General features: G+C 54.9%; 2 protein-coding genes across 11 annotated transcripts; one reads left to right on the plus strand and one right to left on the minus strand.

Moving 5' to 3' along the window:
* The first annotated feature begins 829 nt into the window (after positions 1-829).
* On the plus strand, positions 830-4,546 carry RNASEH2C (ribonuclease H2 subunit C). Its single transcript, XM_009246135.4, has 4 exons — positions 830-1,603; positions 1,795-1,970; positions 2,048-2,167; positions 2,403-4,546. Exons 1-4 carry the CDS (start codon positions 1,432-1,434, stop codon positions 2,427-2,429), a joined length of 495 nt encoding a protein of 164 aa, XP_009244410.1. The 5' UTR covers positions 830-1,431; the 3' UTR covers positions 2,430-4,546.
* On the minus strand, positions 2,613-10,157 carry KAT5 (lysine acetyltransferase 5). 10 transcript variants are annotated; one of them, XM_009246128.4, is made up of 14 exons: positions 9,910-10,157; positions 9,744-9,810; positions 9,351-9,419; positions 9,127-9,263; positions 8,682-8,837; positions 8,518-8,592; positions 8,337-8,411; positions 7,445-7,693; positions 7,282-7,371; positions 5,406-5,546; positions 5,231-5,324; positions 3,472-3,631; positions 3,263-3,344; positions 2,613-3,170 (listed from the first exon to the last, which is right to left on the minus strand). In XM_009246128.4, exons 1-14 carry the CDS (start codon positions 9,919-9,921, stop codon positions 3,036-3,038), a joined length of 1,542 nt encoding a protein of 513 aa, XP_009244403.1. In that variant the 5' UTR covers positions 9,922-10,157; the 3' UTR covers positions 2,613-3,035.
* Positions 10,158-11,685: the final 1,528 nt, after the last annotated feature.

Raw genomic sequence — 11,685 nt, forward strand, 5'->3', positions numbered from 1 at the left:
GTTCTCTGAAATTGTTTATGTTCAACAGAATACCAAGGCCAGCTCCCAGATGTCCAGGGATGTATAAATTCAATGCAGTTTAAATCTAAATTTCCAGTTTTGTGTTTGTTTTATGTGAGAACTTGAAAAAATATATCTAAGTTGGGTGTCTGAACAAATAAACATTAGAGAAGAGCTGAGAAACCAAAGAGAGAAATCTAAAAGACTGAAAAATGTTGGTAAATTTGACTACAAAAACTTAGTGTTTGTCCTGGGTGCAATGGCTCATGCCTGTAATTCCAGTGTGATTTGGGAGGCCAAGGCGGGCAGATGACTTGAGTCCAGGAGTTCAAGACCAGCCTGGGCAACAGGGCAAAACTCCGCCTCTACCAAAAATACAAAAATTAGTGGCATGGTGGCGCAGGCCTGTGGTTCCAGCTACATGGGAGGCTGAGGTTGGGGGATGGATTAAGCCTGGGAGGTCGAGGCTGCAGTGAGCCAATGAAACCACTGCACTCCAGCCTAGGCGAGTGAGACCTTGTCTAAAAAACCAGACAAACAACAATAAAAATAAGTCTTTGTCCAGCAAAAATCACCTTTACACAGGTTTGCAAGACAAACCACAGATAAAACATTTTCAATGCATTTAAGAAAAGGGTTGATGTCCCTAATAAACTAAAAATGAATAACCTACCTACTAATCAATATAAAAAGAGTACTTTTCAGAATCCTTTTAGATTTTTACAACGACATGTGCCATTAAAAACAATAAAAGAAAAAAACCCGGCTGGGCGCGGTGTCTCACGCCTGTAATCCAAGCACTTCTGGAGCCGAGGCTGGAGGATCACCTGAGGTCAGGAGTTTGAGACCAGCCTGGCCAACATGGCGAAACCCCGTCTCTACTAAAAATACAAAAATTAGGTGGGCGTGGTGGTGTGCGCCTGTAATCCCAGCTACTCCGGAGGCTGAGGCAGGAGAATCACTTGAACCCAGGAGACAGAGGTTGCAGTGAGCTGAGATCGTGCCACTGCACTCCAGCCTGGGCGACAAAACGAGGCTCTGTCTTTAAAATATATATATAAATAAGAAAAAGAAAGAAAGAGGGAAGAAAGGGAAGGGAAGGGGGGAAGGCAGGGAGGCAGGGAGGAGGGGGGAAGGGGAGAGGGAGGGGGAGAGGAAGCGGGAGGGGGGAGGGGAGAGGGAGGGGGGAGGGGAGGTGGGGAAGGAAGGAAGGAAAAAGACAAAACACAACTGGAAAACCCTAGGACTTGGACCCAGGGAAAGCGTTAGGGGTAAGGGGACTACACTTCCCGTGAAGCTCCGCGGCGGCTTCCCGTGAGGCTCCGCGGCGGCTTCCCGAGAGGGCCTGCGCGGCTTCCCGAGAGGGCCTGCGCGCCTTCCGCGCAAGTTTCAGCGTCAGCCCGCGAGCCCTGGCGTCGTGTAGGAGCGAGGATGGAGAGCGGCGACGAAGTGGCCATCGAGAGGCACCGCGTCCACTTGCGCTCCGCCACATTGCGCGACGCCGTCCCCGCCACACTGCATCTACTGCCCTGCGAGGTCGCGGTGGACGGGCCCGCCGCGGTGGGGCGCTTCTTCACGCCCGCCATCCGCCAGGGCCCCGAGGGTGAGCCCTGCGGCCGGACTACGGCTCCCGGCAGCCCCCGCGCCGGCCCGCGCTCTCCTCATCGCCTGGGCTCCTGGGGATCGTGGTCCGTCCGGAGGTGGCGGGAGGGCAGCTCCGGGCTCGGCCCCAGGGGCTCGGGCCCTGGGCCTAGTGTGGGTCCTGCCTGAGGCCCTTTGCGCCTCCCGCTCCAGGACTCGAAGTGTCGTTTCGGGGCCGCCGTCTACGGGGAGAGGAGGTGGCGGTGCCGCCTGGCCTCGTGGGATACGTGATGGTGACGGAAGAGAAGGAGGTGTCGATGGGGAAGCCAGACCCCTTGCAGGATTCCGGGACTGACGACCAAGAAGAGGAGCCGCTGGAACGGGACTTCGTGAGCAAAGGGATAAGGTTGAAAGGGGGTGCGGGCGGGAGCTGTAGTCCCGATGCTGAGCCAGGCCCCTTCCCCAGGACCGCTTCATTGGAGCCACTGCCAGCTTCAGCCGCTTCACCCTGTGGGGTCTGGAGACTATCCCTGGCCCGGATGCCAAAGTGCGTGGGGCCTTAACTTGGCCCAGCCTTGCGGCAGCGGTGAGTAAACAAGGAGTTGCGTCTTGCCCCCGGGTGGATGGGCTGGGAAGCACAATTGCGCAGACAGAGCCTGGAGGATTCTACTGGGTAGTGTGTGGGAAGCGTAGCTCCCTGACCACTCTTCCTAGCATGTCTAGAAGGGGTTATTCTGAACAGCTGGGTCCTTCCTCGGGTATGGGGGCCAGCCTGCCGCCCTGTCTTACAAGTCCAACAGTAGAGGCGACTCCTGTTGCAGATTCACGCACAGGCGCCCGAGGACTGAGAACCAGAACTTGAAATTCAAAGCTGCGATCCCTTCACAGCAGTAAACCAGCTCTTTGGAACCACTGATTCCATCATCCCAATAAAGGAGCTCTTCACAGCACCTGTGAGTCTGGGCGCCTTAGAGCCCCTAAGCCAGCATGGGCCCCTTCCCCCTCCTTCCCCCACGAACTTTGCATGGCTCTGGCATATAGAAACAATTTATTTATTGCCGGGGGCAATAGGGGTAAGAGAAGCCAGAAATTTTTGCAGCCAGCACCCACCCCACCCCTAACTTCTACTTTACAAAAGAAATTTTTACAATCACCAGCCCTCTGTACAGAGCTCCCCCACCCCCCATCTCACTGTACACAGCTGCCTGGCTCCCTCTGGTCCCTGCTTCAGAGCAGGCCTGGGCCTGTGGCCAGCTGACCTTGGAGTTGGCCTGAGCCTGGAGCTCGCCTTGGTGCTGGGCACCGATGGGCCCCTGCCAGGCCTGTCCCCTCCTTTTCGAGCTGTCCTCAGCCCCATCTCCCTTAGACTGCTTTGTGGGAGCTGCAGCGGGGGCGGGGTGGGCTATCAGCCCCAGTCCTGCTGCCATCTTGGCACTGCAGCGGGCAGTGCCCGGTCACCACTTCCCCCTCTTGCTCCAGTCCTTGGGAGTGAAGTGCAGACACTTGGAGTCGATCCGCAGGAGCCGCTTGAGCATGGCCCGCTCATGGCCATCAACGATGTCCTCTGACAGTGTGAGGATGTACTGGCCCTGGGCAGAGGAGATGGATTCAGCAGGTGGTCAGCCCACAGGGGCCTGCACTCTGCATCCCACATACCTGTCTCCCCTGCCTGCCTCCCTACCTTGTAGTAGTTGATGAGATTGAGGTACTGCAGAGTGGAGATGACATCCTCCTTCTTGATGCTGGTGATTTCACTTATCTCACTGTGGGAGAGCAAAGGTCAGGTTCCCTGAGGACCTTCATCTATCCCCAGGGGCCCCGAGAGAGTGAGAAAGCCCAGCAACAGACAAGCCATGCCATGTACCCCCAGGTAGGCAGCGCCAGGCTCACTTGATGGTGATCTGTGGCCTCTCCCCGCTCTCCGACTTCAGCCCCATCAGGATCTCCAGGATGGTCTGGGACCAGTAGCTTCGATAGGATAGGAGGCCAAGGTCTGAGAGGGGCTTCTCAGGGGTCCCTGTTTTCCCTTCCACTTTGGAGAGTTCATAGCCTAAAGCAATGGAGCAGGAGAGGGTGAGTAAGAGGCCACAGATGAATATAAGCAACGTTTAAAAACATAGGTCGCCAAGGCAGGCTGCCTAGTTCCCATCATGGCCCTGCCACTTGGCAGTTCTGTGCCCTCCACTTCTCTGCCGCAGTTCCCTGAGGAAGAACTGAGTATTCACTCTTCCCGTGTGCTGCGCACACTGGAGGGCGTGAGGGCACCGAGAGCAGCAGCTGCAGTCAACCATGAGGGTGATGAGAGGCCAGTGAAGGCTTACGGGCGGGGGATGCAGAGAAATGGCTCATGGGAAGAAGGTGCCTCCAGTTTTCCTTTTGCCATCCCAGGCTCCGTGTCTGGGCATGAAAGGAAGTGGAGACAGATTCCTGTCTCTAATCCAGACCTGAGAATGCTTGAATTCTCAAAGTCCTCCTAGCTGGGATCTTGGGAGTGTCAGCTGCTTTAACACCTGAGCGGCCTGACTGGGTGGTTGTGAGGATGCAAGGAGAAAAGGTGCACCAAGGTGCTTCCTAAGTTGGGGAGACCATTCCTGGTAGCCAGGTGACTGACCCCCACCGTGGCTCTTTCCCTCCAACTCGTGCTGATAGCTGCGCACTGGGAGGCTGTCCCCAGTGAGATCCTCAGACCCTGCACAGCCCTGAGTGGCTTCACATCTCTCGGTCAGTGTCTTCATTCTCCTCAGTCAGGGACCTGGGATGTTTGTTACTTCTAGAAGCCCCTCCTAACCCTCATAATGGACCTTAGCCCCTTGCTGGTCCCACTCACATCCCGTCTCCATTGCTGTCTGAGCTCCAAGACTGAGTTTCTTCAAGCATCCACTTGTGCTACCAGGCTGAGAAATTCTGAGGATGTGACCCCATCTGGGCATCATTTAACCAATAAAATTTCTTGAATGGACCATAACCTTGATCAGGTAAAGCCTCTGTGTCTTCACCAGGCCAACAGCTAGAACTTCCTCCTTGTTTCTCAGATCAGAGCTTGGTTATTCCAAGTGAGTGGTGAGATAGAATGGGGGGTGATGGGGAGTAAGAGGCTGGGAAGAAGGGGCCTCAGGGTTGGGGAGGGCCCTGAAGAGCCCATGTGTGATGAAGGTCAGAGTTCCTTCTGGCTTTAAGAGACTGACCTCACTGGACACAAGGAGCGAGGGACAACATGCTTACGTCTATCTGCTGACAGCATTTTGGACACCTGCCTGCAAGGCTCGGGACAACTGGGGACATTAGCCACTGGTCCTTGCCCAAGGACTCGTATCATGGCACACGTTACCAGATACATGAGCACCAGCGGCTCACTAACCTTCTGCCCATGGCCCCAGGCAGCAGCATGTAAGTCAGATTTGGGGAAAGCTGAGTGGCACTTAGAACCCTGGCCAAGGAGCAAACTGGGGGGCTGAGAACCTACCCCAGATAAGCAGGGCAGTCAGCCTGAACGGAGAGAACCCCGGGAGAGTGCCACTGTTACTTCTGGCTGGCTCCCCTAGAGGCTGGGCTGCACAGCCAGGGTTGAGAATCACAGCAGCCTGGCACATCTGCCCGTGAGGCACCGATGATGGGTCCACTACCCCCTGGCCGCAGCACACATACTCACTGAACTCGATCAGCAGCTTGCCGTAGCCCCGGCGCTGGTAGGGAGGCAGGGTTAGGATGCAGGCCACATTGTAGTCTTCTGTTGATTCTTTCTCCTGGAAAAGGGGGTCAGGTGAGTGTCAGGGAAGGGACCTGGCTCAGGACAGGGCACAGGGACAGCTTGGGCAAGCACTGACCTTGGAGAAGTAGCCCACGATGTGGAAGCCCTTACAGTCGTACTCCGTCATGACGTAGAAGAGGAAAGGGTCTGTATCATAGTACAGTGTCTTATGGTCAAGGAAACACTTGGCCAAAAGACACAGGTTCTGGGAATAACTCTGCAAGAGAAAAGACTTGTCACCACTCTGGGTATCCCGCCTTGAGCCTGGCCTGTGGTTCAGGGTCGACCAGGAGCTTCACTGTTCGTGCTATGCCCCAGGCTGATAGGTGATGAGTGTTCTTCCCTGGCTGGGCCTGACCCACTCCACCAGCCTGCAGCTTAGGCAGCAGAGCTGCTCCTCAATGTTGAAAAGCCTGTGTGCCAGATGTGTGATGGTATCTGAGTGCCTCCCTGCTCAGTCGGGCAAGTTTCCCGCCCTGCTCCGCACACCTCCATCTAAGCCTGACCAGGAGAGACCAACCGCCTTTTAATGTTTTTTAACAGCAGACAACAAACTAATGTGTCCAAAGTCAGACTCTGACCACAGCTCCTCAGAGAAGGTCTCTCCCTATCTGACAGTCTTGGGAGTCTAGCTGTTAAAAAACCTAACATTCTACATCCACAGTCACACCTCCTGGGAACTGATCTGCTACTCTACAACAGAGTTGAGGAATTCTGGAATTTAACAAAGTAACTGCCTTAGGGGTTACCCCAGCAAAATTATGAATCCTGCTGCTTTACTTCTGCACACAATTTCTCCCGCATTTCAGATACTGTGGGTTTTTTTTTTTTTTTTTTTTTTGAGACAGGGTCTCCTGTCACCCAGGCTGGAGTGCAGTGGTGCAATCATGCAATCATGGGTCACTGCAGCCTTGACTTCTCAGGCTCAGGTGATTCTCCCAACTCAGCCTCCCGAGTACCTGGGGGTTTCTCCATGTTGCCCAGGCTGGTCTCGAAATTCTGGGCTCCAGTGATTGGCCCACTTTGGCCTCCCAAAGTGCTGGGGTTACAGGTATGAGCCACTGTGCCCAGCCAGAAATTGCTTTTTATTTATTATTATTTTTTTAGACGAAGTCTTGCTGTCGCCCAGGCTGGAATGCAGTGGTGCAATCTCGGCTCACTGCAAGCTCTGCCTCCTGGGTTCAGGCCATTGTCCTGCCTCAGCCTCCCGAGTAGCTGGGACTACAGGCACCCACCACCACGCCCGGCTAATTTTTTGTATTTTTTAATAGAGACAGGGTTTCACCGTGTTAGCCAGAATGGTCTCGATCTCCTGACCTTGTGATCCGCCCACCTCAGCCTCCCAAAGTGCTGGGATTACAGGTGTGAGCCACCGCACCCAGCCCAGGAATTGCTTTTTAACCGCCTGCTGCTGGGTACTGCCACTTGGATGCCCAGGTCCACATTAATAATTACAGAACGGTGGTTAACACAGCATCTTCATCACCTGAGCTCTGTCCCGTGTAAGAGCCTTCCCTCATCCTCCCTTTTCTGCCTCCCAGCCAGAATGATCTCTGCCTTTCACAAAGACCATCTTTGTGCATCCATGCCTACTCCTCAGAACACCACTGCGAGAAATCCCCTCAGCCACTTTGTCATCCACCAAGGCTCAAAGGTAATCCTCTATGAAGCTCTGCTGACCACCTCCTTTGGGTCCTGCTAACCTACCCTCTGTTTCATGACAATTAGGACACTGGGAGCTAGAGGTCATTGGTATGTCTGTCTCTCCCATGGACTAAGCTGTCAGAGAACAGAGACTGTCTCATTCCTGGCTGCCAGCACCGGCCAGACAGCAGGAACTCAATAAAAATGGGCTGGACTGATCTGCTGGCTTGACTGGTCAGTGTTTACCTGAGCAAGAAGAAGCTATCATTTGATTCACCCCAGCGCCCCACTGCCTCTCAGGCACTAACCTTGTTCTTACGTCCATCAATCTCAAAAAAAGAGATGGTGCCCTTGCGGTAAATCTCATTGCCTGGAGGATGTCGTAGGTCGCACTTGGTCTGGGGAAGAGAGGAGGATCAGGAACAAGGGCAACGTGGTGCTGGGAAGGCAGCCTCCCTGGACCCCTCATACCAAATGACGCTGAAGACACTTGAGGCTACGGCCGTACTTGAGGCAGAACTCGCACAGGTAGAGGACAGGCAATGTGGTAAGTTCCTGTGGGTACGGGGAGAAGTACCACGGCTTGAGGCGGTGCCGGCCCAGCTCAATGCACTCAATGTTCTTCATCCGGGTGACGATGTCGTCGTGGCTTCGGTCAGACACCAGGCTGCCAGTCATGCGTGGTGCTGACGGTATTCCATCTGAGCTGTCCTGGGAGTCCTGCCCAGGGCCAGTGGAAAATACCAGGTTATAAGAGACAGCTCAGCAGGACACCACAGCTCATAGCCCTTTGACAGGTTTCCTTCAAGCCTAACAACAACCCTATGGGGGAGGTCCCATGATCCCCAATTTCCAGATAAAAAATCTGAAACCCTAAGGAATTGATGATGTGGAAAAGATCACCCAATGACCCTGCTTTTGAGATGGAGTCTCAGTCTGTCGCCCAGGCTGGAGGGCAGTGGCGTGATCTTGGCTCACTGCAACCTCTGCCTCCGGGGTTCAAGCAATTCTCCTGCCTCAGCTTTCCGAGCTGGGATTACAGGCACCCACTATCACACCTGGCTAATTTTTGTATTTCTAGTATAAACAAGGTTTCACCATGTTGGCCAGGCTGGTCTCAAACTCCTGACCTCAGGTGATCCGCCCGCCTTGGTTGGACTCCCAAAGTGCTGGGATTACAGGTATAAGCTATGGTGCCCGGCTCCAATGACTCATTTGAACCATGTTCTGCCTGTCTCCTAATCCCACCAACACTAGCCTTGCCCACCACCCCTTATTTTTAAACTCATCACTAAATAACTCTCCACCCTGCCTGCATCCCTTCCTTTTCACCCAGCTCCCTTCTGCTGCTCCCCAGACCCACCTCATCAGTGCCCAAACAATTCGATTTTCGCTTCCGTCCTGGCTGGGCTGCCACTGCCCTACGGGCTGCTCCATTCTGCCAAGACAGTAGGAAAAGAAGGGATGGTTATGAAATGAGCCTGAAAAAAGCCACCAGAAGGTAGAAGAGAGGAAGGGAACACGAGATGGTTTGGGGAACTCACCTGGGGAAAAACCGAGGCCGGGGCTGTCTCGCTGGGCACTGGAGTTGCTGGTGAAACCACCTCCACCTTCCGTTTCTGCAGAGAGAAACCAACAAAGGTGGGTCAGAAGGTAGAGAAGGTGGGACCTGAGAAGAAAGCAAGGTCCCTGGAATTGCTGAGGGTACCGTTGAGCGGTGGTTGGGCTGCAGGCAGGAGCTGGAGGAGAGCGGCTGGTCAGGCTCGCCACCGGGAATGGCCTCCCGCTCCTTGGGCAGGTTGAAGCGGAGTGTGATCTGGACCGGGATTGGCAAGGTCTTCCCGCTGGCCTGGGCCGAGGCCGGCTGTAGAGATAGGTCCAGGGTCTTCCTCTGGGGCGGGGATGGCAGTGGGATGGGGAAGGGGAAGAGGGGTCCCTCACCTCAAAATTATCAAACCCCACCCTCGCCTTCTGAAGGACACAGGACTAGCTACTGGACTCTGGGAGCTATATGTGCAATTTGGCCCCCATCCTTTGCAAGATGAAGTCAGGGTGAGAGGGAGCCGCCTCCTGCCCATCCAGGAGCCCCTAATGCCAACAGACAAGAGAAATAGGAGGCAGGAGAGAAGAGGTGAAGTGGGGGACCTACTCACCACCTCTCTCTCTGGAGAGCCGGGACGGGACCCAGGAAGTCCGTTCTTGGTGGGGGTCTTGGCCTCTTTCTTGGGGAACTGGATCTTCTTTAGGTCCAGCCGCTCGTGCGTCACCCATTCATCCAGACGTTTGTTGACTGCAGCAGTGGGGATGGCTCAGGACAGAATGCCAAAGACTGTCCCCCAACCCTACCCTGATGTCCCACCTCAGGCCCAGAACTCACAGTCAATGTAATGGACGTAGAAAAGCTTCCGGCCACTGATGTCCTTCACGCTCAGGATCTCGGCCAGGGCTATGAGAATAGCATAGACAGGGGCCTTAGACGGGCCAGGCTATGAGACTCCACCCTTCCACGACCTGAACTCCACCCCTAGGCCGGATCCCTAAGCTCCAGCACTTAGGTCTCTCCTAAGCCTCCTTCAGTCACAAGTGCCACCCCTTTCCACGCCCCGCCCTGTACCTCTCGGAGCAGCTAAGAACCACGCCCCTTCATCAGAGTATCTGCGCCCCGCCCGCCCCATAATTCCAGAGGCCCCTCCCCATCCCGGGGGGTCAGTTGACTCCCTCCCGCCCCTCGCCCTCAGATTCCTTAGCCCCGCCCCCCAACGTCACTCACGCCACTCATCTTCGTTGTCCTGGTTCCGCCGCAGCACGGGTAGGCGGCAGCCCTCGATTATCTCCCCCTGGGGAGACAGCGCGACGCCAGGGTCGGCTACTGGGGGGCCTCGGGCTCTACCCACCTCCCCTGGCTCCCTCCGCCCCGCCCCGGGCACCGGACTCACCACCTCCGCCATCTTCCCTCCCTCCACTGCCACTTCCGGCCCCTCTGGGAGACGTCACTTCCGGGACCGAGCCCCCTGTGGGCCCGGGCCTCACGAAGCCTGTAGAGGGGGACCTTTGAGAGACACCGCGACCCAGCTGCAAGGGGCAAGACTGCCCCTGTGACTCGGGGGAAAACGGAGTGTTACAAGCCTCAGGCCGAGCGCTAGGTGGAAACCCCATAACGTGCACAGCGATTGGAGGGCTACTGAGTCTGTCACGTGACGCCCACCGGGTGCGACGCTGGTCACGTGAATGCGGAGCGGATCACGTGGCAATACCGTTTGGGCTTTGACGGAGGGAAGTCCTCGGGCGTCTCCTTGTGGCGGCGGGAGGTGTTGCCGGGAGTCAGCTGGGCGCGAGAGGCTGGAGAAAGGAAGTGGGCCTAGAAGGGCTCGAAAGCTCCCCCAAGTCTGTGGGCTTCATTCTGTAGGCAAGAGGACTCAGGGAAGATTCCTAGCTTTATTTTGTATATTAGGCTTTTTAAATTTTTATTTATTTTTGAGACGGAGTCTCGCTCAGTCGCCAGGCTGGAGTGCAGTGGCACGATCTCAGCTCCCTGCAACCCCCGCCTCCTGGGTTCAAGCGATTCTCCTGCCTCAGCCTCCCGAGTAACCAACTAATTTTTGTATTTTTAGTAGAGGCGGGGCTTCACCATGTTGGCCAGGATGGTCTAGATCGCTTGACCTCGTGATCCGCCCGCCTCGGCCTCACAAAGTACTGGGATTACAGGCGTGAGCCACCACACTCAGCCATATTAGGCTTTTTTTTTTTTTTTTTTTTGAGACAAGGTCTGGCTCTCTCGCCCAGGCTGGAGTGCATCCAGCGAGGCACAATCTCCGCTCACTGCAGCATCCCCCTCCCGGGATCAAGTGATCCACCTCAGGCTCCGTAGTAGCTGGGACTACAAGCGCGCACCACCAAGCCTGGCTAATTTTTTAAAATTTTTGTGTAAACAGGGTTTGGAGACTGGGCATGGTGGCTCACACCTGTAATCCCAGCCGCCTCCAGTCTAGTCATGAGAAAAACATCAGACAAATCCCAATTGAGAAACATTTTACAAAATACCCCATGAATACTCCTCAAAACTGTGAAGGTGTCACCAGTGGAGGGTGTCCAGGTTCTTGGCGTCTAAAATAATTGGACAAAACGGCTGGGCGCGGTCGCTCACGCCTATAATCCCAGCACTTTGGGAGGCCGAGGCGGGCGGATCACAAGGTCAGGAGATCAAGACCATCCTGGCCAACACGGTGAAACCCTGTCTCTACTTTAAAAAAATACAAAAAATTAGCTGGGCGTGGTGGCAGGCGCCTGTAGTCCCAGCTACTCGGGAGAATGGCGTGAACCCAGGAGGCGGAGCTTGCGGTGAGCTGAGATTGCGCCACTGCACTCCAGACAGAGCAAGACTGTCTCAAAGAAAAAAAAAGAATTGGACAAAATGCACAAACAAAGCAAGGAAGGAATGAACGATTTATTGAAAATGAAAGTACACTCCAGTGTTGGGGCCGGCGGAGCACAGGTGCTCAAGGGCCCAGTTACAGAATTTGTTGGAGTTTAAATACCCTCTGGAGGATTCCATTGGTTATTTGGGATACGCCATATGTAAATGAAGAGAATGAAGTAAAGTTACAAAGTCATTTAGGGTGTACACCCTAAGGAGAGGATACTTCCTGTCATAACTGACGTGTGAATCGGCCTTATATGTTCCCTGCCTCCAGATCCTATTTTCCTGCCTCAAA

Source organism: Pongo abelii, chromosome 9 (assembly GCF_028885655.2).
Source record: "Pongo abelii isolate AG06213 chromosome 9, NHGRI_mPonAbe1-v2.0_pri, whole genome shotgun sequence".
NCBI lineage: Eukaryota > Metazoa > Chordata > Mammalia > Primates > Hominidae > Pongo > Pongo abelii.

What these genes read in the sequence shown, in the direction of transcription:
- RNASEH2C (XM_009246135.4), top strand. Translation starts at nt 1,432, where the DNA reads ATGGAGAGCGGCGACGAAGTGGCCATCGAGAGGCACCGCGTCCACTTG. An exon ending in CATCCGCCAGGGCCCCGAGG is followed by an intron (nt 1,604 to 1,794) that starts GTGAGCCCTGCG and finishes CTCCCGCTCCAG; the next exon opens with GACTCGAAGTGTCGTTTCGG. An exon ending in GGCCCAGCCTTGCGGCAGCG is followed by an intron (nt 2,168 to 2,402) that starts GTGAGTAAACAA and finishes CTCCTGTTGCAG; the next exon opens with ATTCACGCACAGGCGCCCGA.
- KAT5 (XM_063727989.1), bottom strand. Translation starts at nt 9,921, where the DNA reads ATGGCGGAGGTGGTGAGTCCGGTGCCCGGGGCGGGGCGGAGGGAGCCA. An exon ending in CGGCCTCGGTTTTTCCCCAG is followed by an intron (nt 8,412 to 8,517) that starts GTGAGTTCCCCA and finishes CTGTCTTGGCAG; the next exon opens with AATGGAGCAGCCCGTAGGGC. An exon ending in TCGTGGGCTACTTCTCCAAG is followed by an intron (nt 5,325 to 5,405) that starts GTCAGTGCTTGC and finishes CCCCTTTTCCAG; the next exon opens with GAGAAAGAATCAACAGAAGA.